This window comes from Cucumis melo, chromosome 9 (assembly GCF_025177605.1).
Source record: "Cucumis melo cultivar AY chromosome 9, USDA_Cmelo_AY_1.0, whole genome shotgun sequence".
NCBI lineage: Eukaryota > Viridiplantae > Streptophyta > Magnoliopsida > Cucurbitales > Cucurbitaceae > Cucumis > Cucumis melo.
The window spans coordinates 10,351,350-10,375,990 of NC_066865.1; the positions used below are offsets into that span (position 1 = coordinate 10,351,350).

The 24,641-nt window shown below is 38.3% G+C and overlaps 1 protein-coding gene across 1 annotated transcript in view; it reads left to right on the forward strand.

The window, feature by feature from the left end:
• Positions 1-582: 582 nt before the first annotated feature.
• Positions 583-24,641, forward strand: part of LOC103503383 (uncharacterized) — a 28,949-nt gene continuing 4,890 nt past the window's right edge. The window contains exons 1-3 of the mRNA XM_008467559.2: positions 583-857; positions 1,314-1,446; positions 2,417-2,520. Coding sequence (XP_008465781.1) covers positions 808-857; positions 1,314-1,446; positions 2,417-2,520 — 287 coding nt within the window. The 5' untranslated portion in view covers positions 583-807. The remainder of the gene's footprint in view (positions 858-1,313; positions 1,447-2,416; positions 2,521-24,641) is intronic.

The following is a 24,641-nucleotide window of genomic DNA, read 5'->3' on the forward strand; positions in this document are numbered from 1 at the left end:
TTTGAAAAAAATCGTTTAGCCATTTAGATTAGGGTAATCAAATTTAAAAGAGCTTAAAAATCTTTTAAAAAATTGTTTAACCAAATCTAAAGATCGTAAAAAAAAAAAAATTCATTTAGATTTAGGGTAGCCAAATATAAACGATGCCAAATCAGGCTACACGATCGTGTAACCTAATTAATTAAACTATCATGTAATCAAATTAAACGATAGAATTGAAAAAACAAATCTAAACGATCGTGTACCAAACAAGAGTTAAATCTAAACGATCGTATAACAAATATATGTATTTTTTATGGCGGGCTTGTAGGCGTTTTTCGTTTTTAAAATTGTTAAATATTTCGAAGCATTTTATATTTTTGAAAAGATACCTATTTATATTTATAAAAAAACAAAAAAATACATTGGAACAAAAGTGGAAAGTCCGATTTCCCACCGCGTTTCCGTGAAAAAATTCGTGAGAAAAAGGAACGGAGAAATGGGATAGGGTGGTATGTGCACATCGCTAGTTTGCAAACATTATTTTAGGAGCAAAATTTAAAACTCAATTGTTTTTTAATTGTTTTTTTAACTTAAAAGGAGAAAGATTTTCTGTAATGGATTGGCTGGTAAGGAAACGGAAGAACTTTTTCATAATCGATCGAATCAGCTCTGCAAATAACGCGGCTCGGGGAACCGAAGGCTCACACCATTCAAATAATTCTTCCAAGGAAGACTGTTCCGACCTTAATATTAAAAGGGCAAAAAGAAAAGAAAAAAAAAAAAAAAAACAGTACACACACATTCATCTTCTTCCTTTAATCTTCAATGTCACTCCTCAATCAACTCTTTAACAGAGGTGTCTTTGCCGGAAAATGGTCAGCTGCCGATTCTTCTAACTCTAAACCTTCTCACTATTTCATTGACTATTGTTCAATTTTGGTTTCGATCCTCAGCATTATTTTGAGTTCATTGGATTTGTTGTTCGTAGGTGATCTTTCCGTTTCGTTAACTTACAAAACCCAGTACGCACAAACCGAATTTGGTTTATGATCAGCACTCTCTTTCGTTCGCTCAAACTTTGACAAATTTATATAATAGAACTATTTTTCTAGTTTCTGTACAACTTCGTCATTTGAATATTGATTTATGGGCTTTGTTCTTTTCCATCACTAATTAGACTGGGCTATTCTGATTTAACAAATTTTTTTGTCGAAATCTCTAATAAAAACCTGTTTACGTCTTTTGCGTAATATTTATGTCCTGGTAAGCTAATAGCATCCTTGCATTTTTCTGGGAATGATAAGTGTTATGTAAAACTGGTGTTTTTGTAGCAAAACTTGCTTGAGCTTAGCAATCTCGCGGATCAAGTTGCTGCAGAATAAGAGGGATCTGCAACTGAAGCTTATGCGAAAGGAGATTGCACAATTCTTGCAGACAGGGCAGGAACAAATAGCTCGAATTCGGGTACCCTTTAGAATTTTGGTGTCAGTAATATCTGTACAAATGTTTGGTTTTACTATCTATTAAAATAAAATGTGTCGTTGTCTTCTCTCAAAATTCATTTTGTTTTGGTTTTTGACTTCTTAATGTGGTTTGTGAGCTCCTTTTCTTGTTTATTCAAATTTCTATTACTTTCATTCGAATAGGGAAGCGACAAATGTGGCCTCTCTTCTTTCTTTGCTCAAGAGGCACTCTTTATGTGTGGGAGAAGGGATGTGAGGGACTCTCCTTATGTTGTAGGAGAAGGGATGTGAGGGACTCTCCTTATGTGTGGGAAAAGGAATGTGAGGGACTCTCCTTGTATAAGTCTTTGTTTCGTAGTTTGGTCGATCCCTCTCCTTTGTGAGTGTTGATCTTTTTGGTGCTTTGGAAGATTAAGATTCCTAGGAAAGTGAGGTTCTTTACCGGGCAAGTTTTACACAGCTAACCCAATGGATTGGCTTGTGAAGACTTTGTCTTCACTTGTTGGACCATTCTACTGTATCCTCTTTTGGAAGGCAGAGATATTCTCTAGCTGTGAGTGCGAGTTTTGTTTGGGCCTTTTGCTTCTAGACGTTTGTTTCTAGCAACAAGGAGTTCCTTCCTTAATCCACCTTATCGGGAGAAGGGTCATTTTTTATGGTTTTGCTAGAGTGTGTGCACCCTTATGTGTTTTGTGGGGAGAGCAGAATGGTAGGGTGTTTAAAGAGGTGGAAAGGGACCCCAGTGAGGTTTTGGTCCCTTGTTGGCTTTCAAGTTTCTATGTGGCTGATTTCCATAACCTTTTGCAGTAATTTTATAGGCCTTATTTTGCATAATTCAATTATTTTTTTCTTTGTCAAGGGAGTTCCTTTAATTAGGTTTGGTTTTTAATTTGTCCTTGTATTCTTTTTTTTTTCTCAATGAAAGTTGATTAAAAAAAATACATAACATGTGTTGTTATCTATTTGGGCAGGTGGAGCATGTAATACGGGAACAAAACATATGGGATGCATATGAAATTTTAGAGCTGTTTTGTGAGTTTGTTCTTGCACGTGTCCCAATCATCGAAAGCCAGAGGTAATCTATAGCTACCATATTTGTTCTCGGTTGTGTTCTGAACAGTTGGAGTTTCTATTGACATTCAAATCAAACACACAACACCAACACCACAATTCACATTCAAATCCATGTCGATTATAAGATTTGGTTCCTATACCTTACCTGTTGGGATTACTGAATTTTAGCCAACCAAAGTAGCCAACAAACTGTAAATCTTTTCAGTGTTGGTTCCACTGAACTGGTAACTCAAGATTTTTAGGATTTTAATTTTCAACCCTTGGTGCAATGCTCGTCTGATGGATTACTTATGCTGATGGATTACTTATGTTTGGAAATTGTGATTGGCTCATATGCATCTCAATTTTCTGTTTTTCTATCCCATTAGAAGTTACGTAACCATGAAACTAACTTTGAACTCATATGTTAAGGCCATTTTGAGCTAGGCTTAGTATATAGCACAACAATTAGAATTACCTTAAAGTCGATAGTTTGATATCCCCCCTGCCAAAAGTTCGAAAGAAATGCAAAAGGATCCTATGTTATCGGGAACACAAAAGATGTTTCTAATAAGTATCAAAAAAATCTGATATAGTAGAAATATGGTATTATGGTCAAATCCTTATCTATTTGGATTAGGATCAGTTTATTTTATTTATTAAGATTAGAATTAGTTTCTTTTCTTAACTAGGATTAGGATTAGTTTCTTTGGTTTATTAGGATTAGGATTAGTTTCTTTTATTAATTAGAATTGGGATTAGTTTGCTACTTCTCTTCTTGTAGTCACAACTTTTAAACATTAATAAAATTCTTTCATTTGGTATACATCAATTTGTGTATTAGAGTAGCCGTCTAGGCCAACATTGACTGCCACTGGTGGAAAACTGAGAAACTCTTCGTGATATGGAAAAGGTAGCAGCATAATTCTGGGCTTGATTGTGGGCTGGAGTTGTTTGAAGGTCATTGTTACTTTCAAAGAAGATATAGGCGTAGGGGCCCAAAAGAATGACTTGAGTTTGGAGCAACCATGTAATCAAGGGGTTATGGGCCTAGCCCATTAGGGAAGAGATTGGTCAATTTGAACAACAATGCCAGTGAGGTGGAGATAGCCTCGTGGAAATATTAATTAAAGCTCAAATGTTAATAAAGCTGAAGAGGATGGGGCTGGTGGTCTGTTTAGTTTTTATACATTAGAAAAAAGAAGTAGCTCAATTTTGTGATTGTGTGTTGGAAGCACACATTGAGGACAAGGTGTGTTTGAAGGGTGGAGTGTTGTAAGACCTCTAGTTAGGAAATAATAGGATTATTAGTATGGTTATTTGAAGTGGCATATTAGTAATTTGATAGTAAGTTGGTTAAGGCTTTTTGGTTATAAATAGTAGGAGAGGGGTTGGGGTAAGGTGTGAAGAATTTTGTAGCAAATTTCCTTGGGTGGGAATTTGGGAGAGTCTAGCCCTCTCGAGAGGCTAGGGGTTACTTGAGCTTATGATATTATAGCTTATATTTCAATAGATTTTCCATATTTCCTCATTCTTGAGTTGTGTGTTCTTGAATCACTAGGTTGGGATCCTAACAGATTCCTGTTTATTACTTCTCCTTATTCAAAGCCCCTAACTCTATTTGCAAAAGAATCGAGAAGCTTATGAGAGATTTTCTTTGGGAAGTTATGGATGAGGGGAGGGGATCTCATTTGGTTAGCTGGCAGGTTGTTGGGCGCCCTATAAATCAGGGAAGGTTGGCACAGGATACCTCAAGGCTGAGTAACACAGTCTTGTTGGCTAAGTGGCTTTGGCGTTTAGCCCATGAGCTTGAATCTTTGTGGCAAAGGATCATTATGAGCAACAAGGCCTGTGAGAAATAGAATAGTTTGGTGAACGATAGAAGAGTAATACAAAGGAAGAAGAGGATGGTTAGAAGAAGAAGAAAAGTCGGGAGATACTTTAGAAAATACAGATCCAAAGAACAGAAAAGGCCGTAGAAGAAGAGTCTCATTTGAGACATCTGTGTTGCTGCATGAAATTGTACCACCGTAACTCTCATTTTTTTCTAAAATAGTTAAATTTTATATTAAAAAATAATTTTATGACATTCATATGCTAAGATTTGAGTATTTATTATTATTTTAAATATACTTCTCTGCATCCTTCGTTCAGCTATTGGTTGAAAGGCAATTGCAAAATAGCTTGATGTCACGAGTCCTGCCTTAAGGGATAATTATAGTCATTGGGAGCTTTGAGCCTTACGTCCATCCTTGATGGACCACTCACTCCTATGACTATGGTAATCCCTATGCTCAGCCATGGTATTACTATCACACGCGAGCCCCGGCTCACTTATTCTCTTCTTCCCCAATGGACAAGTTGTATTCTGTGCTATGGAAGTTTAGCAGCCCAAGGAGGGTTAACATTCTTATTTGGATAATGTTAAATGGTCATCTTAATGCATCCTCTGTCATGCAGCATAAACTTCCTACCAGTTGTCTTTCTTCTTCAATTTGCCCTTTATGTTATCGACATGGAGAAGATCCATTACATATCTTCTTCATGTGTTCGTACGCAAATCAGTGTTGGGAGAAGCTGTTTTTTTTTTTTTTTTTTTAAACTTATTTTGGGTGTTTGGTGCTAACTTGCAAGGAAATATCCAGCAACTTTTAGCTAGTGTGCAATTAAAAAAAATCCCTTGACCACTTTTGGTACCTGTAGTAAAGTTGCTTTTGGCGGCATTATGGTTTGAGAGGAATCAAATGGTATTCCATGATAAATCCTTTGTTTGGTTGGATCGTTTTGAAATTGCCCGCAAGAATGCCTCCTCGTAGTGTTCTTTCTTCAAGCCTTTTGAGAGCTAAAACATTCAAGATATCTACTCAAATTGGAGATTTTTTATTTTCTCTACTCAATGTACTTTGTTTTGAGTTTAATTTCTTTTTGCACTTTTTGATTTAGGTCTTCTGTATGTTTCAATGTTGAAACCTTTGTAAGGCTAGTGATTTATCGTTTTTTTGTCCTTTCTGTAATGGCTGAATATATAAGTCGTGGGTCATGATTTTTGATGTTTGTTTGAAGGATATGACGAGGGCGCTAAGGGGTGGTCAACGAAGTTGAGATGTTCGGGTGTGCCTGTTGATTCTGTTTATGCTCTTTGTATAACCCTCATGTACTTAGAGCATTACTCGCTTTTAATTTATATCTATTTGAATAAAGAGACTCGTTTCCTTCTCAAAAAACTGATGCGGTTGGAAGACGAAGATCTCACTTAAGGCCACCACCTGAGGGGAGGAGCAGAGACAATGGAGGAGATCAAGTTCAAAACAACAAAATGGGGATGATCAACAAGTCGAGGGTACCAAAGTTGATAGATCGTTTGTAGGGAAGTCGGAGAACACAGGATGAACTAAAGAACAATCAAATATGAAAATATATGAAATATATTCTATAATACCACAAGAACAAGAAACATAGTAACCCCTAGTCTTTTGAGAGGGCTAGACTCTCCTAAATCCCCTCACAAGGAAATCTCTCTACAAAATTCTTTACACCTTTTGATAAACTGACCAAGCATCAAAATATTAATTAGATTTTATTTAATAATTTTGATGTAATTTTAGTATTTTTACATTTTTATGATATTCAAGTAGGGTCGGTTTAGTTTTTTCTAAATGATGCATTAGGGTTTTTATTGGAAGACTATTTAAGTCTTGCTATTCTGTTGTTTTAAGTAGTTTTTGACGATGAAGTAAATTTTAGCCTTTGTATTTTATTTGCAAGATTAGCATTAAAGCTTTTTGAAACTTTTAAGAATATTCAAGTGAGATTGATCATCCTTTCCTCACTTCTGGTGAATCCATAACTCGGAAGTACTTTTCCAACAAATTCAACCCGGCTTTAGCATTGGTTGGGTCCGTAGAACCCTCATATACTGTGGCTCCTAAAGCTTTGAGCCTTTCTGTTCCGAACTTCTTCTCAGGATCATTGGGCACTGATCCTATCGATTGTACTAACCTTTGGGCAAATCTTGTAAATGTCCTATGCTCTGCCTCAGTTTGAACTTGCAGTGTACTATACTCCCATTCAGACTGTCTCTGGGTAGAATCTCGTGTCCCTTCTAGTCCCTGCCTACCCTGTTTGCTATTATGTGGCAGCATGACTCCTATAGCATGATGCCTCTAACTCAAATGCATGATACTTAACTAACTTTAACTTTGACTTAGCTTACTCTTTCTTACTCTTAGACTCTCTTAGGTTTCCCCAAACCTCTTGCTTTGGTACCAAATTGTCACACCCCCTTCCAGACTACTTCTCTAAGCCTAAGAGACGACGTGAAGCCAGCAAATACAGTTCTCCTCTCAACAATACCTGTTGACCCTTAAACTAGAACTTTAACTCTAACTCATAAATGGGACAACTTAACCATAATATAAACTCCAGACTTGCCAACAACGTAAACTTACCTAGTAGTGTAGCCCATAACATAACACTAAAATTTTACTCATGGTAATCTAACGAGGTCTTAAGTAGACATAAACTAAGGTTTAACAAACAACTAGACAAAACTTAAGCGTACCATATGGGAATTTCTATACCACTTCCAAAACTCTCATAGTGTAAATATATACAAACCAGATGCATGGTTCAAGTACAAACATACTATGATAGAAACTAAAACTTGATAGCAGATATGCAGCGGTATGATAGAACACTAGGAAGTGTGTTCTTTTGTATTCAGAAAATACCCCAAATTTTACAATGTAACAGCAAATAAACAGTCTAAACACAGTGCAAACCTATCTCAACACAGAAAATTACAAACAAGTACAATCCATAAAACCAGAACAGTAATTCAATAGAACAGAAAGTAAATCTACTGAAACCACAAAGTTAACTGATCACATCTGCTTTCCCAATTCTTCAGGAAACTAGCAGCCCACCATTCCAGAACAAAATAACCACCCCTCTCTTCCCTTCCTCCTATCCTTTTAATACACCCCTCATGTAACTAACTGTGGTCCCCACCAAGATGGTTTCCATTTCCTCCACTTTCGACCTTCTGTGCACGTGCCACTTCACTTTTTTTTTTCCTTCTGCTATATTGCATTATAATTGGTGGTCTATCGTTACTCTCCCTCTCCAAACACACCTTGTCCTCAAGGTTGAAATGAGGAAACTGCTGATAACCAAAGATATCTGCTGGTTTCGCCACCTATTCCACATTTTCAGTCAAGAACGAAACTAGTTGATGTACATCAGTATGATTACCAATCACTTTCTTGAGCTGGGACACATGAAATACAGGATGAATGATAGCTGCAGATGGTAGTTCTAGTTTATAAGCAACCGGTCCCACTCGTGCAATCACCTTGAAGGGCCCAAAGAATTTGGCTGACAACTTCTCATTCGTTCTCTTCCTCACTGACACTTGCCTATATGGTCTAAGTTTAAGAAATACCATATCTCCCTCTTGAAATTCTACGTGCCTCCTTCTCTGATCAGTGTATTTTTTTCATTTTATCTTGTGCTACCTTGAGATGCTCCTTCAGTGCCCCCAAAATCACATCTCTCTCTTGCAATTGTTGATCCAACGTTGAGTTTGGTGTCTTCATATCTCCATAATAGATGAGTGGTGGTGGAAGTTGGCCATAAACTGCTTGAAAGGGTGTGATGCCAATTGGTCTTTGGTACTTCGTATTGTACCAATATTCAACCCAGTGTAGCCAACACATCCATTCTTTCGGCCTTTCTCCACAGAAACATTGCAAATATTCTTCCACTCCTCTATTGACCACCTCTGTTTGTCCATCCGGTTGAGGATGATAAGCAGTGCTTCTATTCAATTTTGTTCCGGATAGCGTAAACATCTCTTACCAAAAATGGCTCAAAAAATCTGTCATGGTAAGACATGATGGACTTAGGATAGTCGTGTACGTTAACTATCTCCTTAACAAAAACTTCCGTAACAGTCTTTGCTGTGTAAGGGTGTTTCGAAGCTATGAAATGACCATATTTACCGGCCTATCTACAGCAACAAGTATTACCTCATGTCCTTCGGATTTAGGTAGGTCATCAATAAAGTCTATAGATACCTCACTCCAAACAGCATCTGGTATTTCTAGGGGCATGACTCACGAGTAATCTGATAGGTGATAAAGCCAGTGTTTTGTTGCATTGACAGGTCAAACATTTCTCACAATACTTTTGTACATCAGCTTTCATTCCTTCCCAGTACAGCTCACCTGTTAATCTTTTATAAGTTCTCAAGTATCCCGAATGTCCTCTAAAAACTGAATCATGATAAGTATGAAGAATTGTAGGCAATAAGGTTGAATTCTTTGATATCACCAGCCGTCCCTTATACCTCAGCATGCCTTGCTGCATAGTAAATCCAGAAATTGCTTCACCCTTCTCAAACTTGGCTATGATTTCCTTCAATATCTCATCCCCTTCCACTTTTGTTTTAAGGACTGATGTGTCTAGTAAGGCTGGAGCAGTGAGATGATTGAGGTGTACCCGTGACAACGCATTTGCTGCTTTGTTTTCAAGGCTCGGTTTGTACTACATCAAAATTGTACCCCAATAATTTAGCAATCCATCTCTGATGTTGAGGTTGAATAACCCTCTGCTCTAATAAAAACTTCAATGAGCGCTGGTCCGTTTTAACCACAAATCTCCTTCCCAAAAGATATGGTCTCCATCGTTGCATAGCTAATACCACTGCCATTAGTTTCCCGTTCATAGACTGACTTGGCTCTATCCCTCATGGCGAAAGTTTGACTGAAATGAGCAATTGTTCGATTATTCTGAGTAAGGACAGCACCTTCAAAGGCCATAACCTGATGCATCAATCTCTATTTTAAAAGGCAATGTAAAATCTGGCTGTGCTAAAATTGGTAGAGTCATAATGGCCATCTTCAACTTTTCAAGGTCTCTTGTGCTTCTACTGTCCATATATAAGCTCCTTTCTTCAACAATTGAGTCAAAGGTGCAGCCACACTCCCATAATTCATAACAAATCTTCTACAATATCCTATCAATCCTAGGAATCAACGAACTTCACGAACATTGGTTGGCACGGGCCATTCTTTGATGGATCTGATTTTCTCGGGATCTACCTCCACACCTTTGCCCGATATTACATGACCAAGATACTCCACCATCTCCTTTGCAAATCAACATTTATTTTCATGAGTCCTAAATGCCGTTTTCTCCACATGTTATTTACACATTTGTATTTGATGATATCCTGCTTTGAGATCAATTTTCGAAAACGTACTAGCTCCATTGAGTTCATCAAACAATTCCTCTATAACTGGAATAGTAAACTGTTAGGTTTCCCAAAAAGAAAACTGTAATAACCTAACTTATTGGCAGGAAAACAGAGTATCCTCTGTAGTTTTATTTATTTATAATGCCAAATACAGTCATAAGCTTAAAGCAGTAAAGAACATCAAGGAAAAACAATAACAATAGCATACCAACATGTAGTCTACCCTAGGGTAACCTTGGCTACAGCAGCCGCCCTCCCAAGCTTTTATCAAAATAAAACCTACTTCCCCAATCCCCAAAAGATGCTATATATAGGCATTATCCAACATTCTCTCTCTCCCTGGGTCCCACACGCACGATCCCCCATTTATTTTCCTTTTCCCACATTCCTGTCCAGCTGAATTACTTTTCTGTCCCTCCTCTTATATGTGTGCAATATGGGAGGTCTTACAATACCCCTTGGTTCCACATTCACCTTGTCCTCAAGGTGGAAAGAAGGGAATTGTTGATTCATTTGATAAACTGATTCCCACGTAGCATCACTCTCCTGTAGGCCTTGCCATTTGATTAACCACTCGTTAGCCCCTAACTCCTTATTCCAACGGATTCCGAGGACATTTTCTGGCTGAAGCTGTAATTCAAAGTTTTCTGTCAACATGGGGTGCTGGTGCTGAACCACTTGCTGTGCCCCCAGCTTGGGTTTGAGCTGAGAAATGTGGAATACATTGTGTATTGCTGCCTCCGGAGGAAGGTCCAGCCGGTAAGCCATAGCTCCAATTTCTTCAATGATCTTGTAAGGCCCATAATATCTAGGAGCCAATTTTTCTGATTTCTTCCGTGCCAAAGAGCGTTGTCTATAAGGTTTTAGTTTGAGATAGACCTCCTCTCCCACCTTTAGCTTAAGCTCCCTTCTCTTTAGATCAGCAAACTTCTTCATGCGATTTTGAGCTAATGTCAAATTTTCCTTCAAGGCACTTAGAGCTGAATCACGTTCTTTCAGCAATACTTCCACTTCATTGTTAGTGGTTTTCTTGTCCCCGTAGGATAGCAAAGGGGGAGGGGAACGACCATAAACTGCCTCAAAAGGAGTAGTTTTTGTAGATGCATGAAAGGTAGTGTTGTACCATAGTTCGGCCCACGGTATGAACTGATCCCACTTGTGTGGCTGCTCATTGCAAAAACATCTCAAGTAAGTCTCCAAGCATTGATTTACTCTTTCAGTTTGTCCATCCGTCTGTGGGTGGAATGCTGTACTTCTTTTCAGTAAGGTCCCCATGGATGCGAATAGTTCCCTCCAAAAATTGCTGAGGAAGATCTTGTCTCTGTCAGATATGATAGAATTTGGAATTCCATGGCGCCTAACTATCTTGTCAATGAAGGTTAGCGCTACTTGTTTCGCCGAGAAGGGGTGTTTGAGAGTGATGAAGTAGGCATACTTAGTGAGACGATCCACCACCACCATAATTACATTCATGCCTCCTGCCCTAGGTAATCCTTCAATAAAGTCCATTGTCCAATCTTCCAGGATTTTGTCCGGAATGGGTAGGGGTTGAAGAACACCAGCCGGTTTAGTAGCTTCATATTTGTTCCGCTGACATACTTCACACTGCTCCACGTATTTTTTGATATCATTCTTCATCCCCTGCCAATAAAGTTCCCCACTCATCCTTTTGTACGTTCGTAGGAATCCCGAATGGCCTCCTAGCACTGAATCATGGAATGTGTGCAGCAATCTTGGGATGAGGGAGGAAGTTTGGGGTAGTACAAGTCTTCCTTTGTAGAGTAATCTACCATTCTTCCATTCGAATTTTCCATCCACTTCTTGTTCCTTCTTCAGCTTTGCCACAATTTTCTGTAGCCCTTCATCTTTGTCAACTTCCTCACACACAACACTGATGTCGACAATACCCGAAGTTGTCATCTCATGAAGCTCTATCCTTGGTTCCACTCTTGAGAGAGCATCTGCTGCCTTGTTGAGTTGGCCCGGTTGGTAGAGTATTTCAAAATCATACCCTAGGAGTTTGGTTAGCCATTTCTGGAATTGGGGCTGCACTTCCCTCTGCTCCAGCAGAAACTTCAAAGCCTTCTGGTCTGAGAGTATAGAAAACTTCCTTCCCAATAGGTAATGCCTCCACCTTTGTACAGATAATACCACAGCCATCAATTCTCTTTCATATATGGACTTTGCCTGGGCTCTTTGCGAGAGTTTCTGACTATAAAAAGCTATGGGATGCCCTCTTTGCGATAAAACTGCTCCCAAGCCGCTGCCTGAAGCGTCAGTTTCTATGGTAAAGGGCAAACTCCAATCGGGTAGTGCCAAGACTGGTATAGTTGTCATTGCCACCTTCAGCCTGACGAATGCTGTTTCAGCGTCTTCATTCCATTTAAAAGCATTTTTCTGTAATAGTTTAGTAAGGGGGGTTGCAATGTTGCTGTAACCCTTAACAAACCTTCGGTAATATCCAGTCAGCCCCAGAAATCCTCTTAATTCGGTCACATCTGAAGGTCTTGGCCAATTTACCATACTTCTAATTTTATCTTCATCTGCCTCTACCCCTGCCTTAGATATTTGGTGTCCCAAATATTGGATTTTAGAATGAGCAAACACACATTTCTTGTGATTGGCATAGAGTTGATTATCCCTTAACACAGCAAAAACCATCCCTAGGTGTTTCTCATGTTCAGTGATGTCCCTGCTATATACTAAGATATCATCAAAAAATACCAAAACACAACGTCTAAGGAAAGGCTTGAAAACCTGATTCATCAGTGATTGAAACGTTGCTGGTGCGTTGGTGAGACCGAAAGGCATCACTAGGAATTCATAATGGCCTTCATGGGTGCGAAACGCTGTCTTCTCTATATCTTCTTCCTTCATTCTAATTTGGTGGTAACCCGATTTGAGGTCCAGTTTAGAGAAAACTGCTGCTCCATATAACTCATCCAATAGTTCTTCAATCACCGGAATAGGAAATTTATCTGAGATTGTAGCTTGATTCAACTTCCGGTAATCAACACAAAAACGCCACCCCCCATCTTTCTTTTTAACCAAGAGAACAGGGCTGGAATATGGGCTTCGGCTTGGGCGGATGACACCATCTTGCAGCATTTCAACCACTAACTTCTCTATCTCCCCTTTTTGGATATGTCCATATTTATATGGTCTTACATTGATCGGCTTTTGGTCGGGTAGTGTCAATATCTTGTGGTCGATATCTCTCTTTGGAGGGAGTCCCTTTGGTGTGGTAAAAATATCTGTGTACTGTTGTAGTAAGAACCGAATCATAGGGATATTTGCTTCATCTCCTTCCTCTTTCTCATCAGTCTTGTAAGTATCATCAGTTTCTACTTCCATGTTTGCCCACTCCAATAGAAATCCTTGATCCTCCTCTTGCCATGTCTTTTCCAATGTCCTTAGTGAACATTCGGCCCTGATGAGGGAAGGATCTCCTTTCAATACGATCTGTCTACCTCCGTTCCAAAAGCTCATCGTCAAGGAAGGCCAGTGGATCTTCATAGTACCTGTGGTGTCCAGCCACTGCATTCCTAAGACAGCATCAACCGAGCCCAGTTCTACCGCTAGGAAATCTGCTATGATGGTAATTTCGTCAAGCTTCACTTCCACTCTTCGACATATCCCCTTTCCCCTACAGCGTGTTCCATTTCCTATGGTATAACTGAACGGAGTGTGTGGATCCAATCCCAGCTTTAAATCTACTGCCAAGGATTGATGGATGAAATTATGGGTTGCCCCACTATCAATTAGTACCACTATCTCCTTCTGCCTTATCCATCCCTTAAGTTTCATCGTTCCTTTTGAGGAAAGGCGAGTCATGGTCTTCAGTTCAATTGCAGCCTCATCGGTAAGTTCCAAAGTCTTCAGCTCTACGGTTCCCTCGATTACTTCCTCTTGGCTGTCTCCTTCTTCATCCTCTTCTTCTTCATTCATGATGAAGAACATCAGTTCTCTTTTCTCCTTGGTTTTGCATCGGTGACCAGGAGAATACTTATCATTGCATCTGAAGCACAATCCCCGGTCTAGTCTTGCTCTAAACTCTGCATCCGACAGCCTTTTCACCGGTGGTTCCCCTTTCTTGAAGTTACCTTTAATAGGTATGGTGATCTGTTTCATTTGGAAATCGGTCTTCCTTGGTGGTGGCTTATCCACATCTCCCAGCTTCTTGACCTTAGATGATCCTCCTACCTCCCAATCTGTCATTCCTAACTCCATTTTGGACAGCTTTAAAGCGAGGTTCCGATCATTTACTAGCTGTGCTTCCCTCATACAATCCTCAAGTGTTTGGGGATGCCTACTGATTACCTCGGCTTGTAGGGAAGGTTCTAAACCAGTGACAAACGCATCAACCAACACACTTTCTGCCATGTAGGGTAGTGGGGCTGAATAGGTCACGAATTTTTTGACATATTCATTATAGGATCCTTCTTGTTGAATCCTAATCAATCTTGCTCCCAAGCTCTTTTGTCCCGAGTCTCGAAAAAACTCAAACATTCTACTCTTAAGATCCTCCCATGACTCCACCTTCTTCCTATTATGACTCCAACGGTACCAATCCACCTCATCTTGGCCAAAACTTACCACAGCTACCTTGACTTTTTCACTCTCAGGCAGGTTGTTTATCTCAAAAAAATGTTCAGCTCTGTACACCCATGACTCAGGGTTTTCTCCAAGGAACATCGGCATCTCCAGTTTTTTGTACTTGCTCCGGTCAGTTACTGTTCCATTGATCTCTGTTATCGGGTCGGTTTCATCCATCTTCCCCTTTAACTTCATCACTGAACCGTCTGATGTGGTACCTGACTCTTCTTTTTTTTTGTAACTATGATTTTCCTTCATTTCGTCAGCCAATCGTTCTACAGCCTTCTTCATTTCCAGCAGCATTTCTTTCATACTCAGGAGCTCCTTTTCAGTACCCTCAACTCTTTCTTCCATCTGTCTTTGAGCCATTTGTCTCGTGATCACCCCCAGTTTCTAGAGGCTCTGATACCAAATGTTAGGTTTCCCAAAAAGAAAACTGTAATAACCTAACTTATTGGCAGGAAAACAGAGTATCCTCTGTAGTTTTATTTATTTATAATGCCAAATACAGTCATAAGCTTAAAGCAGTAAAGAACATCAAGGAAAAACAATAACAATAGCATACCAACATGTAGTCTACCCTAGGGTAACCTTGGCTACAGCAGCCGCCCTCCCAAGCTTTTATCAAAATAAAACCTACTTCCCCAATCCCCAAAAGATGCTATATATAGGCATTATCCAACATTCTCTCTCTCCCTGGGTCCCACACGCACGATCCCCCATTTATTTTCCTTTTCCCACATTCCTGTCCAGCTGAATTACTTTTCTGTCCCTCCTCTTATATGTATGCAATATGGGAGGTCTTAAATAAACTTGTCAGGGATCGTCACATTATTCAATGTACGGTAGTCTATACAAAACCTCCAACTAGCATCCTTTTTTCTCACTAGTAACACCGGGCTAGAATAAGGAGTAGTTCTTGGCCTTATTATTCCGGATGCTAACATCTGGTCAACAAACTTTTCCATCTCCTCCTTTTGTTGATATGCATATGTGTAAGATCGAACATTGATCAGATTAGTCCCCTTTTTAAGATGTATGTGACGCTCAATGCTCCTCTATGGTGGTAATTTTACTGGCCAATAAAAAACGTCATCAAACTGAGCTAGCACTACTGGTATAGATTCTCTAATTGTAGGCATCTCATCAACTCCATACAATTCTGCAAACATCATTCCGCCTTCCAAAGCTCTACCCTTTATCAAAAACCCCTGATCAGATGGTGTCCATGTCTTCATCATGTGTTTCAAACTCACCCTAGCCTTCGTCAAACTTGGGTCTCCCTTTATAACAACCTTCTGTTCATTTTGTATGAATGTTAAGGTGAGTTTCCGCCAATCTACTTCAATTAGCCCCAGTGTGTGCAACCATTGCATTCCAAGTATAACATCCACCCCTCCCAACTCTAATGGTAGAAAGTTGTCAACGATCTTCCAATCACCCAATATCAACTCCACTTGATTGCAAATCCCCCTGCCTTTCACAGCCATACCAGAACCCAAAATGACTCTGTAATGAGATGTTTCTTCCAATGACAATTTCAATCGAATCACTAATCAGAAATAAAGTTATGCGTCGTGCCGCAATCTATCAATACCACCATTGACTTATCTTGGATTACTCCTTTTATTTTCATCGTACTTAGATTAGTTAACCTAACTACCGAGTTCAATGACAATTCTATCAATGGTTCATCATGTTTTTCAATTTCGATGGCTTTTACCTCATTTTCATCTATATAATCTTCTTCTTCCACTACTTCCAATTCTTCCCCATTCGCTTGAACAACCAATACTCTTAGTTCTTTCTGTTCCTTCACTTTACATCTATGGCCTGCATAAAATTTTCCTCTCAATGAAAGCAGAGACCTTTCTCTTGTCTGGCTTAAAACTCTGCATCAAAAAGCTGTCTTTATGGTCCTTCCCGTCGATTAGTGTCCATAGTCATGCCCCGTAGTGTGATTGTCCTCATCGGAACATTCCATCCCGACTTAGTATCATTTGAAACTATAGATAATTGCATTTTAAAATAAGTAGAAGCTTGGGCTTTACCTTCCCTTGCACGCTAAAAGCCCAATTCACTATGTACCACTTCACGATTTGCAATTTTTTTGGGCCAACTTCATCATCTGGGCAAGCCCAATGGGCTCCTAACACTCTATTTTGGCTTTGATCCATGGTTTCAACCCGTTCATAAACGTCTCTTCCAACATTGCCTTCTGTAGAAAAGGCAGTGGTGCCACCAACTTATCAAACAAATTGTAGTACTTTTCCACTAAGGATTCTTGCTTTATCGCTAGAAATCTCCCCAAAATTGAACCCTCATGCCTTGATCGAAATCAAATAAGAAGCCTCTTCTTAAATCTTCCCACTTTGCAAATGGTTCACGGTCCGCATGAGACCTGTACCAATTCAAAGCTGGTCTATCAAAACTGATTACTGCCAAAGTCATCTTTTCTGATTCGGTGAGTTTGTGTATTTGGAAATACTGTTTTGCCTGAAATAACCATTGGTCAGGATCAGTTCCCTCGAAATCCGGCATTTCAAATTTTTTGAACTTGCTTCGATCTTGCCTAGACTCTTCCCCTTCCAATTTAGTGTGTTTGTCTTCAGATTTTCCTCCCATCACAGTCGAATCACTTGCATCAATCATGCTTTCAATCTGACTTGACTATTCTTCTGGTACCTCTTCCATCGTTGGCTTCCCTTTAGTCATGCCGTCAATATATTTCAGTTAAATCTATTGTTGTTGCTGTTGCTTCTCAGCCTGCACAGTTCAATACTTTTTGTTAAGGACGAAATGTCTTAATTGTTGGTAATTCATGTAACTCTGTTCAAATGCCTGAAATCTCCTGATCAACCGTTTCCAACTTTTCCTCAATTCGCTTTTGCGTCATGGAAGACGTCTTCACATGTTCGAATGTCTTTGATACCAAAATGATAGAACGATATGAAGTGTGTTCTTTCGTATTCATAAAACACCCTAAATTTTACAATGTAACAACAAATAAACAGTCTAAACACGGTGCAAACCTATCTTAACGTAGAAAATTACGAACAAGTACAATCCTCAAAACTAGAACAGCAATTCAACAAAACAAAAAGTAAATTTACTGAAACCACAAAGTTAACTGATCACATATGCTTTCCCTGTTCTCCAGGAAACTAGCAGCCCGCCATTCTAGAACAAAATAACCACCCCTCTTCCCTTCCTCCTATCCTTTTAACGCACCCCTCGTGTAACTAACTATGGTCCCCACCAGGGTGGTTTCCACTTCCTTCGCTTTCGTCCTTCCGCGCACGTGCCACTTCACCTTTTTTCCTTCTGCTATATTGCATTATAATCGATGGTCTATCAGGGTAAGTCAAGCTTAGGGACCATGATCTTTACCTAGAAAGTGAGAAAACATTTCGAAGATGTGAGCTAAAGCACAGTGAGCGACTATCTTTAAAACAAAACATGCTTTATAAATATGTAGGTAAGAAACATAGCAAAGCAGTAAACCAACTTTTTAAACTTTTCTCTTTCTCTTTATACCCTGAATCTAAACACGGAAATGGCAGATCTAAATTGATACCATAACCCTGATAATATAAACCTCGGCTCTAATAACAGAATGGGATCAATGCAATTTGTCCCGCTCCAAGATGGAACTAGGCACCTAAAAGAGGCCCTCATCTTAATATTACTTTGTTCACAATAAACTCCCCTGTAGAGTTACAATAGATTTCTAGATATCTCGAGTATAAAATAAAACATGCTTCAAAATCTCAAGCTTTAAAACTTAAAAATCTTTTCTACAAATAGCATGTTCAAATTATAGCAACCTTACATTTTTTAAAACATGCTTTGCTAAATTATGCTCTAGGTTATATAGTTTCTTAACTCATGCTTTACACTTGCTTTCAAATGCTCATCAAACTTGTAAAACTCTAAAACATGCTTTTGCTCAATCATTTACTTTGCTTAAATCTCAAGTTTAAATAGAAAACTTAGTTAAATCATTAAACTCAAGCAATTGCTTTTAAATAAGTTCTCAGGCTTAACTTAAATTCTTACTTAGTTAAATCTCATGCTTTGTAGATGTCACACCCCATCCCTGACCACCTCCTCTTGGTCTGAGAGACGGTGTGGAGTCAACTGATATTGTTTCCATTTCAACGATACCTGCTGACTCTTAACCTCTAAATGAAACACGTGTAGAAGCAAATAATATAATTTACCAATAAAACTTCAGTGCAACCCATCTATTAACAAACTCCAAAGTAAGTCTTACATACACATATAATAGAAACCATTTAACTTAAATACAAGATTCACTGATAACGAACTCTTATTCTAGACATTATCATGACATGACTATATGTACCAAGTTCAAAACAACAAAGACAACATATGGAAAGTAAATGTGACCCTTCAGCAGATAGGCAACAGCGAATCAAGACTTTGGGAACACGACTTCTACCTGGAAAGTGGAAAACAATTTGGAAAGTATGAGTTAAAAGAGCTTAGGAAGTGACTAGGTTTTTAAACAACATTTCATAAACATTTTAAACATTAATCATAACGAAGTCATGAATACATTAACTTAGCAAGCACTTAGAAATCAGTATCTCAAGTATTGGTTTTTCCTCATCTAAAACCCAAGAATCTACTCAAGAGATGTCAGAGCTATAACAATACCAAATCCAAACCTCAGAGATGGGCATCCCCAAATCTGTTCCTTAGAGATATGCGTACCTAACTCTGTTCCTTAGAGATTAGTGTCTTCACCTCCCTCAGTGCCCCATAACCTACCCCTAGGGCTATTTGAGATAATTTGATTAGACAAAAACATGTGTAAAAACATAAGATTTGTAAACAATGTCTCAATATGTTAAAGAATTTTTTGCATAAAGCGAACCATAAACCATAATCATATCTTGTGAACTCATTTTCTCTTGCTAGCTATAAATATTTTATAAACGGAACTACCTCAATCACGTTTGATAACTCCTCTTATTCTAGGTGAACCCCCACAACAATAATAAGAATAACCCCGATTAAACAAATAGTACACTCTGAATGCCAACCTTTGACACCTCTTGCTTGTCGTAAAAATGGACTTGGCCAAAAATTCTCTTTCCAACTCTTTTCACAACCAAATGCCCGACAACCTCATTTCTTTTCACTTTCCATCACTTGACTTCCTTTAATCATGCTAAATATTAAGAACCACCTAATAACCTTAACATGACTTTCTTCTTCCATTAACCATTACACTTAGGCTACTATTAGAAACTTCAACTTAACCCTTCTTTGAGTTACTTCCTCAACTTAACTCCAACCTAATCCTATCCTTTCGAGCTCTTAAAAGATTTGAGGGTTTATAGGTTTAGGGTTTATAGTAAATAACTTGTTAATAAGTAGGCAAAACATACACATTTAACTCAAATTCTACCATTTTCTCCTTGTGGCCGCCTAAATTAACCCCGAAATCCTTTAACTCTTGGCTAATTCCCACCATAAAATCCTTCTTTGACACACCAACACTTCTTTAAGACTACCTATACAACAACAACAAAACAACTTAACTTGCTATATAGCTTAAAAAATCAAGGAAAAAGAGATCTAGGGTCTACTCTATTTGTGGAGTTTTTGAATCTTGGTGCAAAGGACCTGTTTTTGCTTCAAGACATTGATCTTAAGGCAATTTGCATCTTAACCCAATTTTTAGAGTTGAAATCATATTGATTTGGGGGGTTTTAGTGATTGGGAATTAGGGGTTCTCATTCCGAAAGGTTTCTTAATACCAATTGTTGGGGTTTTCATATCATTTGGTGTGAGAGCCTAGGTGCTCTATATTAGATACTATGAGTACTCTTAATTTTTTATCTTTACATTTGTTTTTCTATTTGAGTTATGATTTTGAAAAACAAAAAAGATTGATTTCAACTTGAGGTTGAAGAAGAATTAAGAAAAGAAAAGTCTTGTCACACCCCGTTAACCTAGATCATGGCATGAAAACACTTTTTGAAAACATTTTCAACCTAAAATTCTATAGGAATTTTTGCAACATTTCCTCTAAAATATGGGTTAGCCAAGCCTGAAAAGAGAGGGAAATTATACTTCTATATATATACACCTCAGACTCAAATTAACGTCTAGTGTGTCTCACCACACACTCATCCAGACTATTCTAGAGTTTCAAATAGAGTTTATTTCCAACTAGGAATTTAGTTACAAAGTGATTACAGTCCACTAATGAATCTCTTAAAACACATATCCAAAGCACGATCCTTGCTACTTCTAACTATTCCATAAAGTAATACAAAACTCAAGTATATACATACAAAAGTGAGAATCTACAAATGGTGGTGGGAGCTCAACAAAAGCTTGGACCTTGACCGCTACCTGGGGGAGAAAACATTGAAAATGTGAGTTAAAACTCAGTGAGTGATAAGTTTTTAGAAGTAAAAACTCGTAAAACATGCTCTCAAACTGTTTAAATGACATCAACAACGAAATAATAATTAAAACGTTAAAATCACATATTACTCATATGAACCACAAATATTTGCCAACAAACCTGTTCCATATGAGGGTTTATTGTAGCAGAGTGCCTAAATATACGGCTGAAAATAGCTCACACACGGTCTAGGAATCATGTGGCCAAACTAAGCTCATACACATTTAGTATTTGTCACAATAGCAACCTCCATCCAACCAACCATGGTGGAATACTAAATACACGATTGAGAATAGCTTGCATGTGATCCATATCCATAAGAAAACATGCGGCCAGACTGAGCTCATGCATATTTAATACTTGCCATAGTAGCAACCTCCATCTAATCCAACCATGGTAGAATACTAAATACATGATCGAGAATAGCTCACACGTGATCCATATCCACAAGGAAACATGTAGTCAGACTAAGCTCACGCATATTTGGTACCTGCCATAATAGCAACCTATATATCCATGCTCTTATATGCAGATAGAGCCACCCGCCATGGGTTAAGCTAGGCCCAAAGCCAAATCACAATCCTACATACATGTCCTCACCTAAGCTCAGGTTCTCGGATCTTTGGTCACGGCCTCTTTCAGCCCCAAAATCCCCTGACAACCATAGGTGGTGCTATAGAAACACATTCACGTAGCTTTTAGGGAAATCACCAACATTATTTCATAAACATCACATGTTTAAAGTTCAAAACCAAACATGGTTAGAAACACATTTTCAATCCTTAGCCATCAACACATATTTGAGAATAACATTTCATTCAAACCATCCAAGTTTAGTAACAGATCAAAGAGTATTTTTTTAAACCCGTTGTCATCTAAATCATGATCAATAAGTTCAAATTCAACCATATTTCAAAAATATAAGGGTTCGTGGAAATCAGAATCATATTTTAAAAACATTTGACACATAGTTCATAAAACAATTATACTGGAAATTGTCACAATCATGGCGAACTAGAATAACATATGTAGATTTCATACTTGAGAATTAAACCACTCGCAGTCAATGGCTCGATCTCCTACGATTATACGCTTCCCCCATTTTGGTTTGGCCTTATACAAAGATTAATGTCACATCAATTGTCTTCACAAGGTAAGACGACGCAACAATCTCCAAAAGACTTCATTACGACAGGTCAAGCTATTTTATGGTTTAATGACTTCTTCCCAGATTTGGATTGAATTATTCCCCAAAAGTCTTGATTTAGGCTAAAGTTCCACCTTGGGATCTTTAAACTCCCGATATAAACTCTTAATACAATGAGTATCTAGACTTGAGTCAAACTTAATGGACCCCTTGTTTAAATACGCCCTTAAACCTAATATTAATAAATTAAGAGATTTAGATCCATTGACAATCTCAACGTCAAACTAACGAGTCAAAAACTTAGAAACTTACCAAAACTGTCTAAAAACGACCTTAAACGTGTTGATCAATGCCACCAAGTTCTCCAAATCTTCAACCTCTCATACATAACAATATGGGTAAAATCAAGTTCATGCTAAAACTAAATGGGTATTCAAGAACTATGGGACAACTCACTAAATTTACTTCAAACCTTATCGAAAGCTTGTCGAAATCACCTTGACAGTACATTAACGGCTTTCTAAATTTGAATCTAGTACCTAAAACCATTTCATGTTTCGAAGCTTATAGAAGTAACACCCGAGTGAACTCCAAAGTTAAAGGAAAGTCTATTTTCAACCTTTAACATTCAACTCAAGGATCTGAGTAGCATGGATAATTTTATCTAAATGCTTAAACTTAATGTGCATTCGAGAACTCTAAGAAAACTCAATAAAATTACTCCAAAACATAACAAGAACTAAGTACCCTTAACTTCAATAGACAGCATGCTAACTACCTTCTAAATTCGAGATCAAGCATCCAACATCATGGGTTACTTAATACTATCACTAAATTTAGATGGACACTCAAAACTCACTCCATAAAGCTTAGAATCTACCCAAGTTGTGTAAAAACACCAAATTCTGAGCTTTAAAGGCTGGACATCAGCTAAAATCTCCCCAGAACTCAATTTTAATACCTAACCATGATGGGTATTGTTAAATTTAAGTTCAAGCTTAATGGGTGTTTGGAAAACTTCAAGAAACCCAACTAATTTACACTAAAATCATCCGATCCTTACCCAAATCTACAAGAAAGAAATTTCAGTGATAACTTGTAGGAATGGGGACTTACAGCATGACAGTGGCGCAACATTTTCAGATCTGGCGTAGATGGCGTATGGCGCGGCAACTGTGCAACGGTGTATTGAAGTGGAGCGGCGGTCGATGATGTTTAATGGCACGATTTGTGAGGGAGTCAAACTAGCAGAGAGACAGATCCAACCTCGAGGTGATGGTGGCAAATGGGTCGGACGAACTCTGACCAATGGATGGTGGGGCTTGCTGGTTGTCGTCGGGTGCGTTGAGCAGCGCAAGGTGGTCGGCTGGAGGAGAGAGAGAGGGAGTGATGATTTGAAGAGAAATTTTGAGGAGGGGGAGGGTGCTGACTTTCTCAAAGAAGAAGATGACTCCCTATTTCTCTCTCTCTCTCTTTTTTTTTAATACTAATAATATGCAAAAAAACAACCATAATGCCCCTCACTTCAAAATAAACTTATTTTTTGACCTGAGTTACCTTCTTTTCAACACTTAAATTTCCTAGTCTCAAACTAAATTTGTTCCAATTTTCTTATTAAAACAATTCAACCTTAAAGAATCGACAATGGGATTTAAATTTGTTTTTCCACAACTTAGAAAATATTAATATAAATAAAAGGAGAATAGAATGAGAGCTTACAAGTTTGGACTGCAGACGATTGAAAATCGGAATTAAAAAAAGTCTTCAGATTTGTTTGTTCATGTGATTTGCTTATTATGAAAAAGTGGGGATAAATTGTGCCGTGGATGGAGGATTAGAAATCAAAAAGGTAAAAGAAAAGGAATGGGGACTTATCGCTCGACAATTGTGGGCTATTCAAATTTAAAAAAAAAGCATGTCGTTTGTGCAAGAAGTGGAGTTGGAGTAAGTGGAAAAAAAGTTGAAAATATTAAGGGGATGGTGGATGTACAGCGGAGGAGAAAAAAAATAGCTCAAGCAAGCACGTCAAGCAGGCACATCAAGCAACTAGGTCAAGCAAGCACGTCGGTTAAGCTACTTAGTTATCTCAAAGCGATGTTTTATCAAAGAAGAAGGCAAGCTGAAATTTGAGGTATAGATGCAAAGCTTAGAGAGGCCATACTAGAAAATTTCACAGTATTACACAGTGCTATAAGAAAATTTGTCACAGAAACAATTCAATTAGAAGGGAGTAGGATGTGTCCAGCCTCAAAGGAACAAGCATGCAAAGCAGAGCACGATCAATCACCCAAGGATGAAGATGCAAATTTTCCAAGAGCACAAGAAGAATTAGACTGAGAGATTTGTGGCAGTGAGGAAGGAAGAGCCATTGGGAGTAAAGAGATGAACAAATTTCAATCAAAATTATAGAAAAAGAACGAGGAGACAGAAACTTTGGTAGAAGAGAACGTGGAAGAAGATTTGGGCAGTGGTGTGCAATGTTATAAAAATGAAGGAGAAATTGAGAGAGTGAGTTCAATTTAGGAGTATATGAAGATGAAATTATCTTCTCAAAGCCACTTATATCTGAGCCTACGCACAAGAGAGCTTGTTATCGCCTAGGTGGACTTAATCTTAAAGTATTATCTAGCACTACTTCTTTTGAGTTTTTGCATGATGTTGAAGCATTAACCTTGAAACAAAGCTCAACGATTG